The 26,625-nt window shown below is 47.4% G+C and overlaps 2 protein-coding genes across 2 annotated transcripts in view; one reads left to right on the top strand and one right to left on the bottom strand.

Annotated features, from left to right (window-relative positions):
* The window catches only part of CYTH3 (cytohesin 3), a 60,977-nt gene extending 44,953 nt beyond the window's left edge, over positions 1–16,024 (top strand). The window contains exons 8-13 of the mRNA XM_048493637.1: positions 980–1,128; positions 2,812–2,923; positions 9,740–9,816; positions 9,924–9,995; positions 11,392–11,546; positions 12,369–16,024. Coding sequence (XP_048349594.1) covers positions 980–1,128; positions 2,812–2,923; positions 9,740–9,816; positions 9,924–9,995; positions 11,392–11,546; positions 12,369–12,441 — 638 coding nt within the window. The 3' untranslated portion in view covers positions 12,442–16,024. The remainder of the gene's footprint in view (positions 1–979; positions 1,129–2,811; positions 2,924–9,739; positions 9,817–9,923; positions 9,996–11,391; positions 11,547–12,368) is intronic.
* Positions 16,025–17,159: 1,135 nt separating this feature from the next.
* Positions 17,160–26,625, bottom strand: part of USP42 (ubiquitin specific peptidase 42) — a 28,545-nt gene continuing 19,079 nt past the window's right edge. The window contains exons 13-19 of the mRNA XM_048494335.1: positions 25,385–26,131; positions 23,503–23,594; positions 21,172–22,665; positions 20,759–21,072; positions 19,825–19,915; positions 19,417–19,458; positions 17,160–18,282 (exon numbers count right to left, since the gene is read on the bottom strand). Coding sequence (XP_048350292.1) covers positions 19,455–19,458; positions 19,825–19,915; positions 20,759–21,072; positions 21,172–22,665; positions 23,503–23,594; positions 25,385–26,131 — 2,742 coding nt within the window. The 3' untranslated portion in view covers positions 17,160–18,282; positions 19,417–19,454. The remainder of the gene's footprint in view (positions 18,283–19,416; positions 19,459–19,824; positions 19,916–20,758; positions 21,073–21,171; positions 22,666–23,502; positions 23,595–25,384; positions 26,132–26,625) is intronic.

Genomic DNA, 26,625 nt, shown 5'->3' on the forward strand with positions numbered 1-26,625 from the left:
TTTGGATAAAATGAATAATGGAAGAAGAGCCCAGCTGGAGCGCCCCGGAGGATCACCTCGTCCAGGAGTGGCCAAGCAGAAGCCTTCGAAAAAACCCACAAGGAAGGCAGAAGGCCTCCGGTTTCTCTCTCCGCGAGAACTCTGTTCTTAGCTGTGCCTCGAGCGCATCCTGTACTATGTTTCTGTTTTACTAACCCAGAGCAAGAAAGTAAGAAATGGCATTGGAGGGAAAGTATCACCAGCCAAGTTCGCTAATGGGTAATGTGCATGGGATATGGGTGTGTCTGCCCCAATTTCTCTCAATGGCCTGAATGAGAGCAGCTTAATTATAAGACACCCCTGAGAAATCAGTCCCATTTTTATCCCATCCTTCCTCCAAGGAAGCTCAGGTGCATATGGTTCTTCCAGATTGGTCTGGAGAACAGGGTTTGATTCCTGGCTCTGCCACTTGAACTGTGGAGGCTTATCTGGGGGATTCAGATTAGCCTGTACACTCCAACACACGCCAGCTGGGTGACCTTGGGCTAGTCGCAGTTCTTCTGAGCTCTCTCAGCCCCACCCACCTCACAGGGTGTTTGTTGTGAGGAGGGAAGGGCAAGGAGATTGTAAGCCCCTTTGAGTCTCCTTACAGGAGAGAATAAATCCAACTCTTCTCCTCCTTTTTCTCACCTGTAGCCTAGGCTACATTTTCTCTTGCAATATTTATCTAACGGTGATCAGAACATCAAGTATAAGTATTAATTCAGAAGTGCAGTTTATGAAAAGAATAATATGAATGCGTTCAACTGGATTCCCTGCACCATTTGACAAACATCAGAGTTAGTGTTCGAAACCCGTGTAGTATAGTTTCTCTCTTTCTCTTTCTGCTGAACTGTAATGGGAAAGGGGTCAGGACTTCTACTTATTTTGCTGGCTTTATGTGGCGCGATGCAATGTTAATTATTCTGCTTTTGAGGTTGCGGTGTGTTTTTCTTTCCAGATACATGCTACGTGCTTTCTTTCGCTATCATCATGCTGAACACCAGTTTACACAACCACAACGTAAGAGACAAACCAACGGTGGAGCGGTTTATATCTATGAACCGCGGCATTAACGAGGGCGGAGACCTCCCGGAAGAATTGCTGCGGGTAAGCCACTTTGAAAACGGCAGAGTTGGGTTGCCTTCTTGCTTCGTTCTGGGGCTGGGAAGCAGATCCTTCCATCCTGACCCCAGTCTCTGTGGGAACCGGCTCTGTGGTAGGATATGATACTATGTGTTAATAGACCAGTGATAGCGAACCTATGGCACGGGTGCCAGAGGTGGCACTCGGAGCCCTCTCTGTGGGCACATGAACACAGAGTTTGTCATGTGGGGGGCGGAAAATATGACACACACACACACACACACATCTAGGCTGGCCTGGGCCACTGAGTACGACATGCGCGCATCGTGGTGAGCAGGGAGGACTCGGCTGGCGGGCCTGGTGCCTGTGCTCCAGGTGACTGCTGCCCGAGGGCGGGGGGCGCAGAGGAGGCAGAGATGCTAGAGAGGCACAGAGCAGTGTGCACGGGACTTGCTGGAGGCTAGAGCAGGCTGGCCCCTGCTCGAGTGGGTGGGGCGGAGGAAGAGGGAGCCAACCGTTTTTTTCTAAACTAAAACCTCAGCATTCAGGTTAAATTGCCGGGTTGGCACTTTGCGATAAATAAGTGGGGCTTGGGTTGCAATTTGGGCACTTGGTCTCAAAAAGGTTCGCCATCACTGTAATAGACTGTCATAGAAGAAGGAGGATCTGCTCTCTCTTTAAGCAGTGTGTTTAAAGTCCAGCTGGCCTCATGGCCTCAACCTTTTCAGCCCTGCCCCAGCCTGGAGGAACCCTCTTTCCAATAAGACCAGAACCCTGTGGGATTTAATGCAATTGTGCAGGGCCTGTAAGACACGTCTGTTCCACGAGGCATATGGTTGAGGCAGCAACGGTGACCATCCAGCCTCCCCACTACATCTGTTGGATTATAGGTTTGTTTTGTCTGCACCTCCTTTAAGATTTTGGGCTGTTTGGAAACGGATAGTTTCATCATCTTACTTCCAGCAGACATGTGTACGTTTTTTACATTTTTACATGTATAGTTTTAAAAATTCTTAACCTATAGTAATAATCTCTGCATTTATTGTGTGTGTATAATGTCGGAAACCGCCCCAAGCTGAAGACGGGGTGGGCAGTATAGAAATGTAATAAAGTAAAAAGAAGGGCCTTCTCTTTCCTAGTACGCCCTTGGTCTCAGATGCAGGAAGCATGCAAATACATGTATCGTTCTTGAGTCAACTTCTCATGCCAGCTAGATTTTTTCAAATCTTATTTTTTTTAAAATGTGGTGTTTTTTTACGGGCAACCTCTTCATCCTGCAGAATGTCCAAAGAAGGAGCTTTGTTTTCAAAGGAGTAGTTCTTGATCATTTTCTGAGGAGCAGGTGTGGTTCAGAGTGAAGGAATCGCCACATCATTCCACCTGAACAATATGTTTGAATGGTCCCCCACAGATAGTAGACCAAACCATCGGGGGGGGGGGGGGGGTTTGGTACACATTATTGAGGATTTGCCGTGACTGTGGGTTGCACAGTTCCTAGGTTCGGGCTATCGTGCACGCCTCTAGCCTAAGACGAGTTAGCAAAACAAAACCTCTGTGAACGTGGCCATGCCAGTTCTTTCTCATAAAAGAATCAGTGCTAGTTTCACTTCAAGATATTTGTTCATCTGCCAGAATCTGTGGACTGTGCTTCTCAGGTACACAAATGTTGCTGAACGTTCTATTTCTCTCTTCTTTTCCCCCACCCAGAATCTATACGAAAGCATTAAAAACGAACCTTTTAAAATTCCAGAGGATGATGGGAATGACTTAACCCACACGTTTTTTAACCCGGACCGAGAAGGCTGGCTGCTGAAACTAGGTCAGTAAGAAACGGGATCGTCCCCCTTGCCTTATTTTGTGTGTTAGCGAACAACCTTTTGCGTTGGTTTGCTGCTGAGTTCATACAGATCTGTTGTAACGAAACTCGCACTCACGTCCGTTCCGAACGTTCACTTTGGAAACTGTTTGTCAATTGGGATTCTTTTATATAATGACTCTTTTATTGACTCCAGAGCTAGCAGCCTTGGGTGGAGTTTGATTCTGGCACTTCGGGGTGGAAACCTGAGAGGAGAGGGATTCCTGGCCCCTCTCACCGACGCCTGCCGGATAAAAGAACAGTGCTGTTTGTTTGAAGCCGTTCCCAAGAATGCTGTAATATTAGCTCCGCAGCTAAGAATTCTGCACTCCCGCAAAAAAAAAAAGCAATTCTTCTGTTCGTTATTTCCAAAGAGAAGGTTCAAGTCTAGCGGCCCTTCAGAGACAAACTAGATTTCCAGGGTATAAGCTTCCAAGATTTAAAGTCCCCTTTGTCAGATACCGCCAGGGAGCTTCGATTCTCAAAAAACGTATACCCTGGAAATCTCATTGGTCTTTAAGGTGCGGCAGGATTTGAATCTTGCTCTCCTACTACAGGACCAACACAGCCTGAAACCTTTTCCCCCCAAGGTTATTCCTGTTATGTCTTTTATTTTATTTCCCACACTTGTGTATTTCTGTTTTGGTTTGATTTTTTGGCTTTTGATTTCTGAAACGAGTGGTTTTTTTAAATGTGCCTTCTTGTTTTCCTTATGGCCTATGACCTCTCACCTTTCTGTTCTGTGACTGGCTGTCTCTGCTTATTCTGCGTTAGGAGGTACGTACCTGACGGCTTTTTCTAGCCTCTCTCTTGTTGCTTGTTCTTCCATTTCCCCCTCCCCACTTTTTTCCTTCCTTCCTTCCTCTTTCCTTCTGTTTACTTTATTCTTTTTTTAAATTCCCACATCAGTGGGACTACTATGCTTGTCGCTTAATTATCACTAACCTCAGGAGAAGCCTGCAAGTAGTTCCCTACTTAATGACCTTGTTCCCTGGCTTGACACGGTTCATGGCTCACCACCCACCACTTTGAAGTACCCAGCGGGCTTTTTCTGTGCAGGTTAATCCCCACAGAGAGCCAAGAGCTGAGCATGGAGCCCTCGAGTCCAACACATCTGTGTCCTCTGATGTCCATTCACTTTTCTGGTTGAAAGTACTTTGCCGTTAGCAACATCTGACCAAACGAAGGAGGTCTTCCTGTTTTGGTCTTGCCTGTGGCATGTCAGTCTCTTTCAAAAATAATAAAAAAACAAAACCAAACCAAGGATGTATGGCAGGATTTGATCTTGGCTGAAGTGTGCTTGTGTAGCAATTTGACTATCTGATACACAGGGTTTGTGGTGGGAATGTAGAGTTACACCAGAAAAGTATCTTTGGAATGTTCTCACAGACAGACAGACAGACAGACAGACAGACAGACAGACAGACAGACAGACAGACAGACAGACAGACAGACAGACAGACAGACAGACAGACAGACAGACAGACAGACAGACAGACAGACAGACAGACAGACAGATGAAATGTATATATACAGATAGAAGACTTAGCTGTACCTAGTGTGTATAGGTAGATAGATAGATGACTTAGCTGTAAATAACATTTTGGGGTATATAGAAAACTCGTATATATAGAAATAGAGTATTTAGCTGTAACTCCTGTCGATAGACAGACATGTAAGTATACAGATAGAGAACTTAGATGTACATAGTGTAGGTGAGTGGGTGGGTGAGTGGATGGATGGATGGATTAATTCTGAATACCTGACTCCCAAAATGTTGCTTCCTCTTTTTTTTTAAAAATGGTAAACTGCTTTGGAGGCTTTCATCAAAAAGCTGGGTATACATTTGAGTCTCCCTTACAGGAGAGAAAGGGGGGGATATAAATCCAAACTCCTCCTCCTTCTCCATGCAACCATGTGGATTAGTTAGATGACTCTTAGCTTTGGACAGACAGCAGCGGCAGACCTCGGAACCAGAAAGCTCTAAGGCCTGGAAATCAGCATACCAGTGTGATTATGTTTATGGAGAAGGGTATAATAGTCTCTGGGATTACAACGCGCAGCTAAAATACGAGACTGTAGAGATGGCCAGGTTTGCCCGTTGACTGCAGACCGGGGAATGCTAGCCAAAGTTCTTTCCAGCAGCTTCAGACTTTTAAGTTTATTTGGGGGGGGGGGGGGGGGGTTGGAGGCATTGCATAGGATTAGTTACAGGCCAAGTGGTGGTTGAAATTAAATCCCCCCTCTTTTCTTGCCCTCCCCGGTACACATTGCAGCTGGACCAAGATCTCACAGGCGACAGATCTGGGGACTCAGTTCTTCCGCTCCCGGATGAGAATTCTCTCCCCCCCCCCCCTTTTAATAACAGCGTCTGCTGGCTTTCGCTCAGCTAAACAATCTGGGTCCTAAAACATTCACTGTAAATAACGGAGGTCTGGCTTTAATTATTTCCTTTTCTGTGCAGAAAGTAAACAGACGTTTGTTTGGAGTATCTGTTTTTTGACTGAGGCTTATTAAAGAGGGGCCAATTGGTAGTGATCTGTATCAGTTAGGATACAAGAAGGCAGAACCCAGTGGCAAAGCCACCAGGGGGTGGGGGGTGCGCAACGCACCGGGCGCACCGATTCTGGTCACGTGGGGGGCAGAAAAATCCCCCGCCCCCTCACGGCGCACCCCCCACGACGCACCCCCCCCACTTACTTTTAGGAATGGAACATCCCAGAGAAGAAGCCTGCCTACGTTGCCTGGACCTGGTGGGAACTACATTTCCCAGTTCCCACCAGGTCCAGGCAACGCAGGCAGGCTTCTTCGGCCTGCTCTTTTCCTAAAAGTAAGTGGAATGAAGTGCCACCGGAGGGGGGGGGAGCTGCCGTGTGGGGGTGGAGCCAGAGTGTGCACTGGGTGCACTCTGGCCTAGCTATGCCTCTGGCAGAACCATCAATCTTCTATATCTGATGGTACTAAATATAGATTCCAAGTCTAATTTTACGGCATTTTAGGCATTGTTACATGCCACACGCATATCTTTTATGAATCAAGCTTTTTAAAAAAAAAAAGAAGAAGAAACATACCCTTCTGAACCATTTTAAGCCTTCCTCAGTGAATTTAAAACACCCTGCTAGGAAGAGAATACTTTTTCAACATCTTAATTATGCAAGAATAGGCCTTGCTTTGACAGCCTAAAGACCTCTAATTATCAAAATAGACATTAATTTCTACCTCATTTGCCTTTTTTCCCCCATTGCAAGCCTTTTAGAACCTCTCTTTCACATGAGGACAGCTTCTCTTTGCATGTTGTTTTGTGCAATTTCTGGCCAATTCTAATAAAAAGGCATTACCAGGCTTTTGTTTTCAGGTTTTACTTTGGACATACGCAGCGGCCTGCGACTCCCTCCGAGTCAGATGCTCCCCATTTTAATTGGATGACCTATAAAGGAAGGCTGCTTTCCCCCTAGTCCTTGTTATCTTTTACGCTGTGCTGTAAAGTTTCACGCGCTTCAGCTGCCTTTATTGGTTTCCAGGTAGTGCGGTGTCTGCGCTTTGCAAGATTTGGGGTGAGCGTGTGTGTATAAATGCTAACACGCTGCTTTTGGCTCAGTGTCAGATACAAAAATATTGCATATCTATTTCAGGTCTTTTTGAGGCAGTCCTCTGTGTAGGAAGTTGTTGCTCTTCTGGGAGGCAAAATGCTCTATCCCAGGGGTCTGCAACCTGCAGCTCTCCAGATGTTCATGGACTACAAATCCCATCAGCCCCTGCCAGCATGGTCCTTTGGTCCAGAGCCCTGTGGATGTAGAAACCAGCTGGCTAAAATGGTCTTCCACCAGATTTCAGCATTAGGATACCAAGGGCTGGAGTTTCGAGAGTGGATGTATGTTTCACCAAACCTGGAGAACATCGAGTTTTCCTGCTTGCTGTGTTGGGGGACAAGATGCGGAGATCTGTCGGTGGCTCCGTGGTTTTCTTTGGGGAGCTAGAAAAGGAGCCGGCTGTGATTCCTCAGCAGGAAAGTTCCCTGGTTAGTTACACCAGGGATCTGAAGCTGAACCCGCGAACCCGTTGATTAACCAATGACTTGACAGTCATTCACCTTGTCTGGTCTTGCATGAATGATGCTGGCTTTCCTCCTGTTTCTCACCAGTGTATCGATGATGCCTCCTGGGTCTAATTCAAGTGAATAGTCACTGCTATCGATTTGCGTAAGAGTCTGATCAAGCCACTGATGGCTTGTTGGGTTTGTATTTACAGGCTCCAAAAGATCTGGCTCCTCCTTATGTCGGCATGGTGTAGTTCACAGGTGTCAAACTCACGGCCCTCCAGATGTTATGGACTACAGTTCCCATCATCCCCTGCCAGCATCATGCTGGCAGGGGATGGTGGGAACTGTAGTCCATAACATCTGGAGGGCCACGAGTTTGACACCTATGGTGTAGTGGTTCAGAGCAGGTGTATTCTAATCTGGAGAACCGGGTTTGATTCCTCACTCCTTCACCTGAGAGGCAGAGGCTTACCTGGTGAACCAGATGTGTTTCTGCACTCCCGACATTCCTGATGGGTGACCTTGGGCGAGTCACAGTTCTTGGGAACTCTCTCAGTCTCACCTACCTCATAAAGTGTCTGTTGTGAAGAGAGGAAGGGAAAGGAGCTTGTAGGCCACCTTGAGTCTCCTTACAGGAGAGAAAGGTGGGGATATAAATCCAAACTCTACTCCATCTTTACGCTAAAAACTCTTTTTGCTATCTCGCCTGTCCGATCTCTGGACTTCCTTGTACTCCATCACCTGATTTGCATGCACCCAAGACTCTCCAAGACTTTGAAACATGGTTGTGTATGAAACTAAGAGGGGAAAGACGTGAGCATTGTGTAACAGCAGCATTGCATTACTCCAGTGTTATCCCAGGCGGTATTCTGCATTTAGAATAGTGTTGAAAATAATGTCCTGTTCAATTGGCTGATCCTGCAGACCAACAGATAAGATTGCAGGCTGCCCACCCTGTCCGTGCCGTCGTTCTGTTACTTTTAAGGCCCTTATCAACATGTCGTGAAGGACCGGCAAAAAGCTTCCTCGACACGGAGGGAAAGAGTTGCAGACGATGGGAAGTCTGAGCCTTGAACTGTGATTCGTGTACGATGATGAATCCTTGGGTGGACCGGACTGTCTAATGAGCGTCTGATGTTCACTGCTGTTTGTTAACAAGATCAGCTGTGCTTGGAGAGAGCGTCTAATGAGATTAGGAACTGATAAATGGACGGGGTCCAGGTAGTGATGTAACCAGCCGCGGAGACGTCAGGTCTGTGTGTTGACATTATCCAGAGCCGCATCTGCAATCTAATTTTTGCCCTGAGCTGGCAGCCGCAGTTGGACTTAGATCAGGCAGTTCACAGGCCCTTGATTCTGGTAACAAGCACGGAAATGTATTTTGGGGTGGTTGTTTTTTGGAAGCCATCCCTGCCGCAGAATTCAGCCTTCCCTGCGGACCATGCGTTCAGAGCGCCGAAAGGTAGCCCAGCAGACTGGAGATCTTCCTCATCATTTCCGCTGCACGTTGGCCTGGGTGGCAGTTCTTCTAATGCAGAGGTGTCCAACTCTGGCGCTTCAGATGTTCGTGGACTACAGTTCCCATCAGCCCCTGCTGGCATGGCTAGTCACAGTTCCTTGGAGCTCTCTCAGCCCCACCTACCTCACAGGGTGTTTGTGGTGGTGGGGGGGGGGAGGGAAAGGGGATTGTAAGTCCCTTTGAGTCTCGTCAAAGAAAGGAGAGGAAGGGGCTTACAATAAATCCAAAGTCTCCTCCTCCTCCTTCTTCAATGAACATGCAAAAATGAACAAATGGCATTGCCTGCTTGCTGGGTTTCAGACTTACCTGAGGGTAGCCGTTTCTTCTGAGCTAGCAAGGTGTCGTGATGCCAGTTGTAGTGAGGGAAACGCGTGCTTTTTTAAAGCCGAGAAGCGTTCTGATCTTGCAGCCACATGAAGCTGAACTTCAGCTTTGCCAATCGATTTGAAGGCCGTTGCGGCCAGTCCAAGCCGGCCACTTTTGTGTAATTACTGCTATCATATTATGGATGGCCTAAATTGATGCATTCATGTGGACATGCAATTATCCCTCCCCAAATCTGCAAATGTGCCCAGCCGTGCGCACTGACTAAATTGTAAGATGGTGTTCCCCAGTAAAAACAAACAGTACTTGAGTGTGAACTGTAATTACGGTTGGCAGACAAGATCGCTGGTAGATGCAGATTTTTTTTTTCTCAAACAGCAAATCCATCAAAAACTGTGTCTATGTAACAAACCATGGCTCATTTCAGAGATCAAGCCAAACCGTGGTTTGCACTAAGCGTAATTTAGAACCCAAATGGTAGCGTGAGCTTCCCCAACTATACAGGCTAACCTGCGTTTGGCTTTTGTTGGTTCTTGGCAGTCCTCCATCATCTTACATCTACCTGAGCAAAATTCAGGCATCATGCCAAACCGCAGATAGCACAAACTATGGTTGACACACACACACCCTTTCTAACCATAAATACTATAGATTCAGTTTGAAAATTTTGCCTTGTGACGTAGACTGGGGATCAGGAATAGTTTCCCAATAACCCTTCAATTCATTCACCCTTGACTCACCCGTCCATTTCCATCTGAGCTCTTAAGCCATCTTCCAGTGAGCCTAACCACTTAAATGTAGTAACAAGGTAACTGAGCTATCATCTGTTTTGTCGGTCTGGAGCACAGAACTCTGGTGGTGAAGCTGGTGTAACTCAGGGATGGTTTATGTCTTGCAGGAGGAAGAGTAAAAACATGGAAAAGGAGATGGTTTATCCTGACAGATAACTGCCTGTATTATTTTGAATACACAACAGTGAGTCTTTTTGTTACTTTATTTCGAAGGTGCAAATCGCAATATAACTTCCAAGTTAATATAATTCAAGGCTGTTTACTCAATTCTGTCTTCCCTTGACTCTTTAGGACAAGGAACCCCGAGGAATTATCCCTTTGGAGAACCTCAGCATAAGAGAAGTTGAGGACCCACGAAAACCAGTAAGTCTTTATTCCTGTAGCATGTATTATTCTCCCAGGAACCTCTATTTTTGGATGCTCAGTTGAAGTAAGCTAGGCAAGGTCAGTCCTGGTTAGTACTTGGATGGGGGACAATACGGAAAGTCCAGGGTTGTTTTGCAGAGGAGATCAATGGCAAACCACCTCTGTTGGTCTCTTGCCTTGACCTAGATGCCCAGACTAGCCAGATCACATCACATCTCAGAAGCTGGGCAAGGTCAGTCCTGGTTAGTACTTGGATGGGGGACAATATGGGAAGTCCAGGGTTGTTTTGCAATCAATGGCAAACCATCTCTGTTGGTCTCTTGCCTTGGCCTTGATGCCCAGGCTAGCCAGATCACATCACATCTCAGAAGCTGGGCAAGGTCAGTCCTGGTTAGTACTTGGATGGAGGACCGTACGAGAAGTCCAGGGTTGTTTTGCAGAGGAAATCAATGGCAAACCACCTCTGTTGGTCTCTTGCCTTCACCTAGATGCCCAGACTAGCCAGATCACATCACATCTCAGAAGCTGGGCAAGGTCAGTCCTGGTTAGTACTTGGATGGGATACAATATGGGAAGTTCAGGGTTGTTTTGCAGAGGAGATCAATGGCAAACCACCTCTGTTGGTCTCTTGCTTTGGCCTTGATGCCCAGGCTAGCCAGATCACATCACATCTCAGAAGCTGAGCAAGGTCAGTCCTGGTTAGTACTTGGATGGAGGACCGTACGAGAAGTCCAGGGTTGTTTTGCAGAGGAAATCAATGGCAAACCACCTCTGTTGGTCTCTTGCCTTGGCCTTGATGCCCAGACTAGCCAGATCACACCACATCTCAGAAGCTAGGCAGAGGCAGGCAACGGGAAACTACTTCTGTTGGTCTCTTGTCTTGAAAACCCTATTGGGTTGCCATAGGTTACCTGTGACTTAACTGCACTTTACACGCACATGTGTACTTCATTCGTCAGTGTCGGAAAATGAAGGAGAAATATTAAGTCATCTGGCCTAGCCTTGTTCCTGCCTGACTTCAACTGGGGTGGGGGATGATTAGGTCATGTCAAACAATATCCAGGCAGTGTATCGTCGAAGGATTTCACGGCCAGATTCATCTGGTTCTCGTGGGCTTTCTGGGCTGTGTGGCCATGATCTGGTAGATCTTGTTCCTAGCGTTTCGCCTGCATCTGGCTGGCATCTTCAGAGGTGTATCACAGAGGTGTATCACTGTGTCCAGGCTACCAGACCACGGCCACACAGCCCCCCAAACCCACAACAACTATATCCAGGCAGTCAGACATAAAGACTGGTGGGCTTGCTAAGCATTGTGTGGGATTCCCCGACACATGGATTCAGCAGGGCTGACGCATCGCCGCCTCCATCTCGGCTTGTTCTGTCTCCCCCTCAGAACTGCTTTGAGCTGTACAACCCCAGCCACAAGGGCCAAGTCATTAAAGCCTGCAAAACAGAGGCGGACGGCCGGGTGGTCGAAGGCAACCATGTGGTTTACAGGATCTCTGCTCCAACCCCTGAAGAAAAGGAAGAGTGGATCAAGTCCATCAAGTGAGTAGAAATGCAGCTCCATGCAAGGGAAGGGAATGCAGCCATGCAAGGTTTTCAGAGCTGGCCCAAACAGCACCCTGTGTCGGCTACACAGCCTATGGAGAGTGCGATACTGTGTGATGTCTCTTGTCTGTTGATGTGAAGTTGGAGTTAGTAACCTGTGTGTGAGACTGTACGTTTTGAATATTTATGTAGGAAGTCTATGGGCAACCATAGGGGAACTACTGGTATTTTTCCTTCATAAACTAAAAAAACAGCAAAACTTTAAAGCACAGGTGTCAAACTCGCGGCCCTCCAGATGTTATGGACTACAGTGCTGGGAAACCATGCTGGGAACTGTAGTCCATAACATCTGGAGGGCCACGAGTTTGACACCTGTGCTTTAAACTTAGTTCAAAACAATTTTTCTTAAAAAAAGCTTGCCATTTCCTTCCCCTCCGCTCAAAACATTCGCAAGAAATGCTTGCAAAAAGTGACTCTCGACTGGGGCACGCCAAAATAAAAAAGAGCTCTCCCAGTTCTAATTATTATTATTATTCATTTGTGGCTTTTCGCAGATTGAAAACAAAACTAAACCTCACCATATCCAGTCAGTCACAGTAAAGTTAAAACTGAACAGGGACTTTACAGATGGACAGGATTAATTCCTTGAAGATGTTGTGAGGCCTTGTATTATTGCACAATATTTTGCCATCTCTCCCAGTGCTAGTTTAGAACCCAAGCGATGGTTATCAGCAGTTTGGCATGACTTTCCTAGATGGACTTTCGGTGCAGCAGAGTATGGCTGGCTAGCCCGCTAACGGTTATCTTCTCTTCTGCCAGAGCAAGCATCAGCAGGGACCCGTTCTATGACATGCTGGCAACCCGGAAGAGAAGAATAGCTAACAAAAAATAGCGCCGACCGGGAACTCCCCAAGGACCTGCCGCAGCCAAATTGCAAACGCGGCAACAAAACCTAGTCCCTTCTCGGAAAACAGCACAACAGCCTTTCAGCGTCTTCCCCTTTCTGTGGCCGTTCGTTATATTCCACAAGATGCTGGAAGATGCTGTCGGTTTTGCTCGGCGACAAAACCCACCAGCCCTGGAAGCCTTATACGCAGTCCTACGTGCCACGGTGTTTACTGAGTCGGGAGATACGGGAGGCGGACGGAACATGCTTCTCCTCGGGGACTTTTAGGATGGGGACTTGTTGCTGAATGGGACGTTCACGGCTCGTGGATTCCCTGGCAGTTCCTTCCCTGCATGCAAGAACATTTTTGTGCTCAGCCTTCGCAATGCAGAGTTTGAACCTTTGGTTGTTTTGTGCTCGTTCGTCACCCAGTCTCTTGCACTGCGGTTTAGCCCACATCCACCACGAATGCACAGAAGGATAATATTTGTTTTCTTCGGGTCTGGCAGCTGTCTAGTTGAACTGACCTTCTCCCTGTACACTGCTGGGATACACATGGACAACACGGATCTCTCTGTGACTTAAACAGTGACAAGAACGGCCTTCAGCAGAATCAATGTAGCTTACTTTCATTTTTAGATGCTGTGGCCGTGTCGTCCTTCCCAGTGTGGTCCAATCTTGTTTTTACAGAAATGTATCGTGCAGTCCGATAGTGACTGTCGAGACCATTATGCAATCTGCTTTCTAGAATGTCCCAGGCAGGCTGGTGTGCGAGGCCCAAATGCTTTTTCAAGACGCTCAGCTTTAACTGTTCTTATTTATTTCCTTATGAAGAAGATGAAGAAATAAGGAAGATTTTTTTTTCTGGGAATAAGCCAAAAAATGGTCTGTGTAAGATTATTATTTTGTCGAGAGAGACAGAAGCGAGAGGCTGGGACCAGGAATCCAAATTTTGTTTGGTGCCATTTTGCAAAAACCCCACCCCCGTTCCCACCCCTAAATTTGTTCTGAGCATTGTCTGGCTTAATGAAAAGGTGGAGAAATTGCTGGTTGGGACAGGTAAAAGCAGAGGACTTACTGCTCTCCCTCACCTGAAATGCAAGCTGCACCCTCTTGCGCTGTGCCATTGCTATTCACATGTGGCCTTTTCAGTAGAAGTAGATTTGTGTGTGTGTGTGTGTGTGTGGCTGCCTAGAAATTAGGGTGGTGCTCACTGATGTGTAACAGAAAACATTATGGGCGCAAAATGTGGAATGGCTAAGAAATACAGAATTCCCAAAAACTCAACTGTGCTGCGTATGGAGGTCCAACTCAAAAAGACGAATCAGTGTCTGCACTGGGTATCTACGGATTTCCCGTCATTTTCCAAGCACGGTTCTCTAGACTAGGAAAGTTCTCTTCCCGAGACCTCTCTGAATTAAATTAGAACGAAGGGGGATTGATGGTCTCACTTGGCAAAAGCACAGCCTTGTATCTCCTCTCGTGGTTTCTACGTCCCCTTAAAAAAGATCAGTTCTGTTGTGTTTGTAAGCATGAAGGAAAACGCCTTAACAAAAAAAGACTTTGTGTTATATTTCTCTGCAAAACTTGTTCTCGTTTTGTTCATACGTTCAGTGGAATCGCCGTATAATGTGCTTGTGAGTCTTAACCAGGTTATTGGCTCATCCAGAGGCACCAGTTCTCACAGGGCTTAAACAGGTGTGTATTTGTGTGTGGTGGGGTGTTGTGGTAATTGCACATGAACCAACATGGGGATTGCCGGTGTTCTAATTGGGGTGGGGGGAAGTGGCGATGGATTCAGGGGTCATGTACGCATCCCGGAATGCAAATATATTGGTTGCCGACCGCTCTCCTTAAGAGGAGTGAATGCTTTTGTTTTGGAAGTGTCAGAATGTTTGCAGAATTCCTGAAATGCTGACAGTAGACGTGAGGTTCTGCTGTATGTAATTCAGGGAGACTTCCGTGCCTATGCAGGACAATTTCGCGTCCATTCCTCGTTGGGCTTCTGGGGCCAGGTGTGTGGGTTTCTGGGGCCTTTGGTGTGGGGCAGGGACTGGAGGGGCAAAATAGACACTGTCGCCTGCATGAATCGGGAGAGAGCGCTGCCTTCCTAATGCACAATCTCTGACGTTTTGGACCTGCCGGCATTTGGGCAGTTCTCCCAGAGGCTCAAGGCATGAGCCAGGCCGAGTCCCTACGAGCAACATGTTGCCAAGTGCAGAAACCATTCCCAGCGTCTTGGCATGCTGAAGCTATGCGTAGACTGGTCAGCAGTTTCGGTTTGGTACCCTCGAATGCTGGGGGAGGAACGCATCAATTCCCGCGGAGTAGATTCCTTTCAAGAAACTTCCTGCCAAAGTGGAGAAGTACAGAAGGTTTACAGGTTGCTGTTGTACATATGTTTATTTAGCAAGGATGTCAGCCATAAGCACTGGGGGGCGGGGGTTCCCCCCCCCCAAAAAGGCAGAATTTGTGGGAATGCTACGGCTTGTGAAAGTGCTTCCCAAAGCCGTTCTTCCCAAAGCCGTGTTGGCTTATTTATTCTTGCTCACCGAGGTAGGACGTGAGAATTAGCTTTGTTTGGGGCTGTGATCAGACCAAGGCAAGTGAGGTTAAGAGGTTGGTCCTTCTGTCCTGTTCCTTCTTTGTAAAGTCATCAGGGTCTGTGATTCTCATAAAGAGGATCTTCAGCGAAGGAAAAGGAGATAATCTCTCTGCTCTGACAGAAGCATCCCAAGAGCACCATCTTTTGTCTTTTTTAAAAAAGCTCGCTCTTCGCTCAGCAAGAACAGTACAGAAGGGAATACTTCCAGTTTTTCTATTTCCTTTTCCGCAGCGGTTGCCTTTTGCCCCGTGCTTTGGCCGCATCCCCGGCTCAAGGGGGAAAGAGGAACAACGGTGCTTTTAAGCTCACCTGGCCTGGCAAGTGCTGAGCCGAAGAGACAAGATAAATGTTCGCTGGTCAACTTTTGTGTGGCTTTGACGTGTGTGGTACAGAATTAAACCTTTGTGATCTGAGCAGCATTTCCAGTGCATAGCATTGAGGAAAATATGCCAGCTTCATTACATATCTTGGTATATTTGCTTGGCTAGATGGTAAGTAAATCTGTTAGATCTGGGGCAGGCATACCAATGGCTCCCTAATAAAGCCAGCCTCAGAAATACGTGCACCCTTCTGTTGTCTGTCCCACCTGTTTCATAGACTAAAAGGTGCACTAATATTAACTGTGGATAATGCCAGAGAGGGGAGGGGAATGTGTTCACGTGTTCCCCAGATCTGGTTTCCACATCCTGGCTGGCTGGGGCAAGCTAATTTGTAGTGTACCGCTTTTCTTTTCTTCGTATCTCCTCGGAGAATGTTTCTATCGACAGTTAAGCTTAAGGTAAAAAAATGTACATGCTGTACAGCTGTGTTTTTGGTTTGTCGCCTCTTGTATGCCAGTGGATTGCATGAAAAAAAATATCCTGTATTCATCCTTGTTATACAAATTTGTGAAACGGCTGTTTAAATCCAATGAAAGTAATAGTTATCAAGATACACTACTCGAGGTTATATCCTCATTAAAAAAAATAAAGAATTGTACATAAACTGTTGCTCTTTTTAACAACGAACAAGGAAGTGCAAAGATATCTCAGGTGCTTTCTCCAGAATCAGAGGCCCGGGAGAATTTGCTCAGTGAGCAAGAATCTGTCCCTTGCATGGGTTTGGAACAGAAGCACTGCATGGAAAATTGGGTGAACATAAACACGTAAAAGCAATATTACCTCCTGGAGACTTCCTTTGTGCATAAGCTGGATTTGAAAGTAGGTAGCAAACCTAGGTTTGGGATGGGGGGGTTATCCATGACCACTGTCAAAACCACTGGTGTAGTGCTTAAGAGCAGGTGCACTCTAATATGAAGAACCGGATTTGATTCCCCTCTCTGCCGCTTGAGCTGCGGAGGCTTATCTGTGGGACCAGATTAGCTTGCGCACTCCAACATATGCCAGCTGAGTGACCTTGGGCTAGTCACAGTTCTTCGGAGCTCTCTCAGCCCCACCCACCTCACAGGGTATTTGTTGAGGGGGGGAAGGGGAAAGGAGATTGTAAGCCCCTTTGAGTCTTTGTACAAGGAAAGAAAGGGGGATATAAATCCAAACTCTTCTTCTTAATCCAAAAAGGGAGATAACCAATGCAACACTTGTTGAGTGTGTGTGTGTGGGGGGGGGGGGGAGCCAAGGACAGTGCTTGTGTATGAAGCCCCCACCCAATCCTTTGTTGTAATTGAGATTTCACCCTTCTCTCTGCAGTGGTCTAGCTAAAACCAGGGTAGGTATCAACTAGGGTAGCTAAAACCAGGGTAGGCATCAGCTTCACAAGCCTGCATAGATGAAAAGGCAAAAGGTTCGCTGTTTACTGCGTCCTTCGGCAGTGATTTCACGCACCTCGGGGCTCTCCTTCAGCAATCCTCTGACCCGTTAACCAGCCAGTTAACGGCTGCTTGTATCCCCATGCAAGCCGAGGGCGATCGCTCTTGTGAAATTTCACAAGCTACCGTGTGAGACGACTCCTTTGCGCTGTGAACCAGAGTCACGCCTCACAGGGCTGCAAAAACACCAACGGGATCATCAGGACAGACGATCTGAAGGCGTTTCTGCTGAGCCGTCCGATTTTGTGCGCTCCCACCGAGACAATTTTATGCCGCCTAGAAATTAAAAACTGAACGATCCACTCTGCAAAGCCGGCAGGGTTCTTTTCTTTCTTTTTTTTTTTTGACTTGCTGTATTTATATACTATATAAATTTTACATGCCATGTATTTACAAGTGGGGCACGTGCTTTTTTTATATTAAAAAAAAACAAAACAAAAAAACAGGTCAAACTTTAGACACCTCTGAACAACACAGTTTGTATATAGACCAGACAAATTATTCGGATGAACTGTATTTAATACAGTTTCCCCACTCTGTCTCCTGATGCAGGGACCAGTGAATTAAGTGTATCACAGTTTGATAGCATTTCTTAATAATAATAATAATAAAAAATTAAATCACAGTATGAATGCATCTGGAACCAGAAACTTAAAAAGGGACAAGAACCAGACAACCGAGACCCATTGAAAGATGCAACGCTATTAAAAAAAAATGCAATAAAAACAAATGGAAGGTACACACGCGGGGGGTTGGGGGGGGGATTGGAGGGGGGGGGGTGGCGGCATGTCGAAGGACGAGATACATTCCAAAACTGGTAAGAGTTTGAACGGCACACCTCAAAATCCAAGACCAGAATCTTTTCCTCGAATTTTAGATCCAGCAGAAGAAAAACAGAACCGTGGAGTTTCTAGTACCGGACACCACAGAAAACAGATGAAAGAGCTCTTGCAGAATATCCTAATTGTTTGTGAATCTGTTTTTGTTTAGACGTCTTTAAATTAAATAGACTATATCAGTTGCAGCTTGATAAGTCCGTGTTTTCTTTGCCTCCTGCTCCAGACGCGTACACTCGGGAGTTAACGTCACGTGAACAACGCAATCGACCTGAGTCGGTAACTAAGCAGCATTTGAGATGTTCTGTTCCAGGGCATTAAATTTTCACTTGTGATATTTACAAGGTAAATCGTTTTGTTACAATGTCCAGCAGTTGTAGAAAGTTTCTTTCTCTTTTTTTTTTCCTTTTGGATCGCAGGAAATTGTTTTTTAAAAAAGTCTCAAGGTAAAAACTAAAAAAAAAAAGAAGTAGTTCTTTGATGGTAAATCCTGTACAGTATTTTTTTTTGAAGCACCAATTATGAATCGAAAAGAGTTTATATATTTTCCGGTTTATAAATATATACTGCAAGCGGTGGTGAGATGATGTCCAGCAGGCTATCTGAAAAGCAAAGAAAGGGGTGGCCGTTATTCCTTGGGAAACCAAAACGCTTGATACGGTACTTATTTGTCTCAAGGCGTGAGGGGGGCTCTGTGTCATTGTGGCCTGATAGTTAGAATGCTGGACCAGAACCAGGGAGATCCAGGTCCAAATTCCCACTTGCCGCAAAACTCACTGCATGACCCTGTTTCAGCCTTGGCCTACCTCCTGAGGTTGTGGCAATCAGACGGAAGAGAGGGGAAAACCACATGTGCCACCGTGGAGGGGGCAAAAGGGTCCTTGTAAATCAGTATGTTGCCTAGTGGCAAGCAATTCCCATTCCAGGCACTAAACCAAGTCGCTGATAACAAAATGCTTTGCGCTTTCTTTGCCTGCGCACTGTGAGCTCGAGCCGTGGGCACAGATGTGGCAGGATTTACTTAAGAAGAAAAAGAAGAGTTTGGATTTATATCCCCCCTTTCTCTCCTGTAGGAGACTCAAAGGGGCTTACAATCTCCTTGCCCTTCCCCCCTCACAACAAACACCCTGTGAGGTAGGTGGGGCTGAGAGAGCTCCGGAGAACTGTGACCAGCCCAAGGTCACCCAGCTGACGTGTGTGGGAGTGCCCAGGCTAATCTGAGTTCCCCAGATAAGCCTCCACAACTTAAGCGGCAGAGCTGGGAATCAAACCCAGTTCCTCCAGATCAGAGTGCACCTGCTCTTAGCCACTACGCCATTTAAGGCATTTATTATCCATTTCTCAAAAAGAAAAAAGCTATTACACAACAGCAATGAGGTCATTTAAAAAAAAATTCTGCATGCGGTAAGTCAAGAACAGTTGACTCCGCTAACCAGTTATTTGGATACAATTCAAAAAAATGCTAAGGACAGAGCATTTTGCCTGAGCAAATATCAAGTTCCCACCTGGGGCCTGAAGCTTAAAAGATAGGGCCTTCCGTAACTGGCTATCGGAGAGCGTGTGCTTTCTGACAGATACCTGCCTTGCTTCAAACAAGGGCAAGGAGAAGAAAAGGCCAGCGCACATTTCGAGAGGACTCTCTAGATTTGTGGGAGGTTCGTACAGGAGAGGATGGCCCTTCAAACGCCCTGCTTTTCATACCTGTTAGGAAATGTTAAAATCTTAAAAGAAGTTACCTGTAGCTAGCGAGAATTTCCTACAAGGATCTCTTTGCTCACCTAGGAAAGAAAAGAAAAATTAAAAACGAGAGACGGCACTCGCTAAGCATCAGACAAATTTGGCTGGTTCTGTGCCTCAATAAAAGTGACCGCAAGAGTATGTAGGACAATGTATTGTCGAAGGCTTTCACGGCCGGAATCACCGGGGTGCTGTGTGGTTTCCGGGCTGTATGGCCGTGTTCTAGCAGCATTCTCTCCTGACGTTTCGCCTGCATCTGTGGCTGGCATCTTCAGAGGATCTTCCTCTGAAGATGCCAGCCACAGATGCAGGCGAAACGTCAGGAGAGAATGCTGCTAGAACACGGCCATACAGCCCGGAAACCACACAGCACCCCGTACGTAGGACAGTTAGTTGCTTGTGCTTACCATCTGATTTCTTCTTCATATGGAAAGTCATTGTTTGAAGACCTAGAGACTGTCCAGCTGCAGTCTTTATGAAAAGGTGCCTCGGTAGCAGCTGAAATGGAAAACATCCACAATGAACAAAATTCCCAGCAAAATTCCCAGCAGCTGAAATGGAAAACGTCCACAATGATCAAAATTCCAAGCAAGAAGTGTTGATGTATCCGGAGTGTTGTTCGAATTGGGCTCTGTGAAACGGTTTCCCCTCGACAGCTTTTAGAAGCATTTATCCCAGCCTGGTGATAGAATATGTTGTCAAGTCACAGCCGACCTTTAGGGTTTTCACTGCAAGGGACAAACAGAAATGGATTCCAGTGGCCTACCCCCATGTGGCAACCCGGGACTTCCTTGGTGGTCTTCCCTATCCAAGTATTAACCAGGCCTAAGCAGCGTGGTGTAGTGGTTAAGTGCAGGTGGATTCTAATCTGGAGAACTGTGTTTTAATTCCCCACTCCTCCACCTTAGTGGCAGAGGCTTCTCTGGTGAACCAGATGTGTTTCCGCACTCCTTCATTCCTGCTGGGTGACCTTGGGCTAGTCAAACTTGTCTCTGAACTCTCAGCCCCACCTACCTCACAAGGTGTCTCACAAGGGAAAGGAGCTTATAAGCCAACTTAAGTCTCCTTGCAGGAGAGAAATGTGAGGAGAGGAAGGGGAAGGAGCTTGCAAGTCACCTTGAGTCTCTTTATAGGAGGGAAAGGTGGGGTATGAATCCAAACTCTTCTTCTCCTTCTCTAGGGTCCAGGGTGCCAAAACTTTGGAGGACAGGGAAAATAAAAAAGTTGCCTTACGGATAGAGAAGCAACCTTGTGGGGAGGGGTCCAGTTCCCCCCCCCCCCCAACCCTAGACATTATCTCCCTCTGCTCCACCCTTAGGATGTCCCCTTCCAGTCTCTTACCAACTTGATCTGTAGTGAAGACGCAGCCCTCCCCGGCGCTGCCTTCTATGCACTTCGATTTCCAGTAGGCCTCGGCCACTCCGTCTTGGGGCTGGCCGCCACGTTTTCGACACGCTTTGGATAAAGCTTTGTCTGCCTCCCAGGTTTTGAGGGCGCCGGCTTCCGCGCTCGCCGGCTTGGGGAGGTGGGGCACTAGAGGTTCTTCGCAACTTTCGGATCTTTTTGCGCGCTTCTTCTTTTTCTTCTTCTTCTTCTTGTGCCTGTGGGCCTCTGCCTCGGAGCTCGACGCGGAGGGATCCGAGTCCTGGTGGTGCCTGAAGAAAAAGGAGACAGGTGAACAGGAAAATCTACAAGGTGACACTTCAAAGGACATCTATGAAAAAACCAAGGGGAAACGCTCTCTTGTCGCTGACCTGCAATCTCTCTCTCGGTGTTTATCCTTTGACTTTTTCTTCTTCTTCGACTTCTTGCGCTTTTTGCTTTTCGGCTCCTCGAGAGGTTCGCTCAGCGAGCTCCTCCGGCGTTTCTTTTCAGGGTTGCTGTTGCTGCCCTCCGGGCTGGGGCACTTTCTCTTCCTGTCCTTCAAGTGTTCAGCGGCTGGATGCAAATAGTGTTCCTCGGTCAGGGGCGCCTCTCTCCCGTGGGGATATTTCTCCAGGTGCTGGGCGGGAATTGGGTAGCGGTACACATCTGCTTTCGAACTGCTGTCGTGGTACCTCTCTCTTTCCTTCTCTGCTGGGTCGTAAGTCCATCGGCTTTTGTACGAATAATCTTTGTATGGTTTGTTGTACATGTGACTTGATTTGTTATAGTCCCTCTCGTCGTGACAGAATTTTCTATCCTGGCTACTCCTTGCTACATGGGAAGGGTAATAGTAGTTGTCGGGCCGGTATTTTTCCCACTTCCTTGGGATATCCTGGTGATAACTCGTCCTGCTCCATAATGGCTCACCTTTCCAGGGGCAATAGCGACTCCTTTCGGGATCCATTTTCCCTCTGCTGTGGGACGTGGAATGGGAGTACTTCCCTGAACCTCGCCCCGGTTCAAGGCTCGAGGGGAACCGGTACTTGCTTCCGTTGTAGTATTCCCTTCGCGAATACTCCTGCTTCGTTCGTTCTCTGCTGTGGGAACACCTTTTCTTGTGGAAGTGCCCATCGATCTGGCTGCGGCTGGCCTCCCGCTCTTCGCTTTCCGAGCGGTCTCGTTTGCTGCGGTAGTGCTCCCTGTCGGGTTTTTTGGAGGCGAAAACTTTCTCCTTTGACTGTGAACGGGGCTGTTGCTCCTGCTGCTGTTCTGCCTGTTCTCTGAGACCTTCGCTCCCCCCTCTTGGCCCGTCCTCCTCTTTCAAACTTTGGTTCCCTGCGTCAAGCCTTGTGGAGGAAGACTCCTCAGGGAGTGCAGGATCCGCGACGTTCTTCACGCCGTTCTGTGTTTCTTGGCTTTTCTCTACCCCGTTCAGAGTGACAACCTTGAGAGGTCGGCTTTCAGCGTCAGACTTTCTAAAAGGGCTCTGGGCCAGTTTTTCTGCACCCTCGGGTGTCTCTCGGAAGTGCACGGGACTCTTTTTCCAAGCGTCTTTCTCTTCTTTTGGTCCTTTTGTTTTTGCTGCGTGATCCTCCAGGTCGCCTTCTAGAGGGAATTCTGCTTCGGCTTCAAGGGAGTTCGACTGAGGCTCATACTGCCCACTGCTGTCCAGATGCGAATTTGGCATTTCCACAGCAACGTTTTCACAGGGTTCATCTTTGGTAGAAGCGGGGCTGGGGTTGGAAGGAGCCGGGAGTTCCTTGATGCTGCCAAGAAGATTGGTGAGGATCTGGACCGCCGTGTCACAGGGGATTCTCTTACTGACGCTGCCCGAGGCTTCCAAACAGCCGTCCTCTTCAGAGGTTTTCTCTGCTCCGCTTGCGCTGCAAACAAGACAATTACATATCAGGTGGGTTGGTTTGCAGCGGAAGAACAAGACTTGAGTCCAATAGCCCCTTAAAGATCAACAGGGTATAAGAGTTCCTATTGCTCTCTAAAGCTTATAACCTAAACGTTTCGTTGACCTCTTTGAATTATTTATTTTATTTATTTATTAGACTTCTATCCCGCCGCCCCCTCCTGAGCGGGGTTGGCTCAGGGCTGCTCACCACAAAATATTAAAATGATCCCATTCACATATATTAAAACTGCAACAACAGTACCATTTTGGATTTTTTTTTAAAAGTACAACTGGACTCAAATAAGAAAAATCAAGATTTCTTAAAGGTAGTCAGGAAGGGAGATGCACAGTGAGCAGTGAGAATTTCACGACATACTTGTGCTATGAATTGCGTGAAAGGGTGTTGTTTGGAAGGGTGTCTGTATCTGGCAATTGCCAGCGTGTGGTTTCACAGAGCAACCCACGACAGCTTTGTGTCTCGACAAACTGGTTCATTTTCAAGAATTCCTGATAAAAGGCCACTGGTCACGCAAGTCAATGTTTTCGGGAAGCAGGTCTCAAGATGATGAAATGGAGTTATCAGCCTTCTGCAGCAGCTAGGATCCAACCCAAGATGACCTTGCATGGATCCGGAGCAGAGAAGGTCACAGGAAAATATAGGCAAGACATTTTATATAGGCAAATACAGTGACTTTTTTCTAAGTTTTCCATGATGAAAGCCCAGGTGGACAGAATACCACAGAGATCTTTCAAGCTCTGGTGAAATCTTCTAACACCCTTTCTAATAAAAACATATTCGGAAAAGGCAAGATTGTTGTACCTTATTTCTTCTGGTGGCGTTTTTAGTTGATTGTATCTGAAGGAGTCCAAGACCCTGTCTTCGGGAACCGGGGGCAAAGCAGTAGGTGGTCCCTGTTATTGAAAGCAGAAAGGGTTAAAATAAACTTGCAGAACCCGAGGAAGTAAATCAAAGATGGCACGCTCCAGAATCCTGCTAGGAGCAAATAGTATAAATACCACTACGGTTTTTGCACGATGCCTGCATACATGCAACTCTTTAACAGCCAAACCTGGGCTCCCATCTGGAAGTGAAATCATTTAACATACTTATTTATATAGAAGTGAAATCATTTAACATATTTATTTATATAGAGAAGAAGAGTTTGGATTTATATCCCCCTTTTCTCTCCCTGTAAGGAGACTCAAAGGGGCTTACAAACTCCTTTCCCTTCCCCCCCACAATAAACACCTTGTGAGGTAGGTGGGGCTGAGAGAGCTCAGAAGAACAGGCGTGTGTGGCGTGTGTGAATTCCCCAGATAAGCCTCCACAGCTCAAGTGGCAGAGCGGGGAATCAAACCCGGTTCCTCCAGATTAGAATGCACCTGCTCTTAACCAGTACACCAGCCTGCCTGTCTCACTGGGACTCAAGGCAGATTTTGCAGACTAAGCACCGTCAGTCACAGTGAAACATCCAATAGGCACGCGACAAGATGTGACTTGTAGAAAGCTGAAAACCAACGTAAACTTTAAACGTGACATGTTAATTGAAAGCAGAATTACTCAGCAGGAACCAACTTACAACACACAGCACAAACTATCTGTTAAGAGAAAAACCCAGAGTCCTGCAATGCCGGCTGGGGAGAGGGTGGGATATAAATCCAATAAAATAAAAAATAAAATAAAGAGATACAATGTAGCACTGTGCTTAATGCCCAAGGCTAGTCAGAGTGACCAAAGGCTGTACTTCATACCACCCCACACCAATCTGAACATCATGACCTGCTGTCTGCACAAATATGTGTGTGTCCACACAACAACACAACCCCTCCACATTCCTTTCCTCGCATTTATATCACACTTGCTTTCTGAGGAGCCTGTGTGTGTGGTTCTACCTACACATCCCCTCTAATTTTATCCTTGTGACAATCCTGGAAGGCAGGTTAGACAGACATAGTCATTAGCTAACGGTCTCATTTCTTTCCCCTGGATAAACAGACCACAGTATACATAGCCACACACCAGACACACGATCCTCAAGTTCTCAAGCCCCGCAACCGTCCCCCTAGATCAGTGATGGCGAACCCTTTTGAGACCGAGTGCCCAAATTGCAATCCAAAACCCACTTATTTATCGCAAAGTGCCAACGCGGTAATTTAACCTGAATACTGAGGTTTTGGTTTAGAAAAAATGGTTGGCTCCGAGGCGTGTGTTACTCAGGAGTAAGCTTGGTGGTAGTTGGTGGCTTTGCTTTGAAGCAACCGTGCAACGCTTTGAATGGGTGAATCACAACCCTAGGAGGGTTTACTCAGAAGCAAGCCCCATTGCCAGCAACCGAGCTTACTCCCAGGTAAAGGATCGCGCTTCTTCCTATGAAAATCAGTGGGGTTTATCAGCGCTTAACAGGGTTACCTACACTGCTTCCCCAAAACTAGGTCTTAGGTTTAATGCTAATGAGCCCAGCGGCCCAGGCCAGCCTAAATGTGTTGGGGGGCGACTCTGTTTGTGCGTGCCCACAGAGAGGGCTCTGAGTGCCATCTCTGGCACCCGTGCCATAGGTTCGCCATCACTGCCCTAGACTCCCCCTCCCCAAACTAAAGAAGAGGAGATGAATTCATGCTAGGAAGCATGTTCCTGGTTCACCCAACCTTCCTCACAAGGAACTCTGAGCTGCCAAAGGAACTGTGGCGGAAACAAAACTCACTTTCCCGTGCAATCCGTTGGCTTTCGAGAACGGGTTTTCTGCAGGTTTCACCGGCTTGGCTGGACAAGCAGCGTCCTCGGGGGGGAGCCCATTTTCTTTCGGAGCCTCGTCGACACCAATAGCACCATTGACAGCAACATTTTTGGGCGGCTTGTGCAGCAGTGCCGCCTCCTCGTCCGCACCGCGGCAGGACGTGCAGGAGCTCTCTGGCGAAATGGCCGCACTTCCCGACAGGACCCCATTGAAAGGGTTGGCGTGGCCGTTCTCCAACACCGGCCCCTTTGGCTCCTCGTCCGAGTCTTCCGACGATTCAGCCCCGTACGGGACCAGCGTGCTCGGGTTCAGCTTGGGCTTGCCGTTCGCCACCGGTGTGGGACACGTTTCGCCGGGAGGCGGCGGCGGCTTGGGGATTCTGCTAGCAGCCGAGACGGCGGACGCGCTTGAGGTAGACTGCACCGCGGAAGGGTTGGAAACGGTCGAAGAAGGGGCCGGCTTGCCGAGGTTCTCCGCGGGGCAGGTGTTGTGAGAGGCGGTTTGGCGAGCGGACAGCTTGTTAATACTGATGGTTATTTTCTTTTTCGAAGGGTCGGGGTTGGTCGCCGTTGGCGGCCTGTTTATCGTCCAGTTTGGGATGGTGCTGGCTTGGGGAGTGGAAGACGGCCTGTTGAGGGGCACGCTGCTAGGGCTCGCCACAGAACTGCTGGGCGTTTCCTTCAGCGGTCCAGTTCCGTTCACGTGGTTCGAATTCTGCAATGATTAAAAAACACAAAGATGATTTCGGGAAGAAGAAGAAGAGTTGGATTTATATCCCCCCCCTTTCTCTCCTGTAAAGAGACTCAAAGGGGCTTACAATCTCCTTGCCTTTCCCCCCCTCCCAACAAACACCCTGTGAGGTGGGTGGGGCTGAGAGAGCTCCGAAGAACTGTGACTAGCCCAAGGTCACCCAGCTGGCATGTGTTGGAGCGTACAAGCTAATCTGGTTCCCCAGTTTCCACAACTCAAGTGGCAGAGCAAGGAATCAAACCCGGTTCTCCAGATTAAAGTGCACCTGCTCTTAACCACGACACCACGCTGGCCCTCATGGTGCAGTGGTTACGAATGCAGGAAAAATGAAAAGAACCGCATTCCAATTATGTTGGGTTGTTTTGTGTGTTTTTTTAAAAGGAAACATCCTTCCCTGCATTGTTCAAACGTAACACCAAATCACGGTATCGCATTACTTGGGTTCTTCCCATTTGCAA

This window comes from Sphaerodactylus townsendi, linkage group LG04 (assembly GCF_021028975.2).
Source record: "Sphaerodactylus townsendi isolate TG3544 linkage group LG04, MPM_Stown_v2.3, whole genome shotgun sequence".
NCBI classification, from domain to species: Eukaryota; Metazoa; Chordata; class Lepidosauria; order Squamata; family Sphaerodactylidae; genus Sphaerodactylus; species Sphaerodactylus townsendi.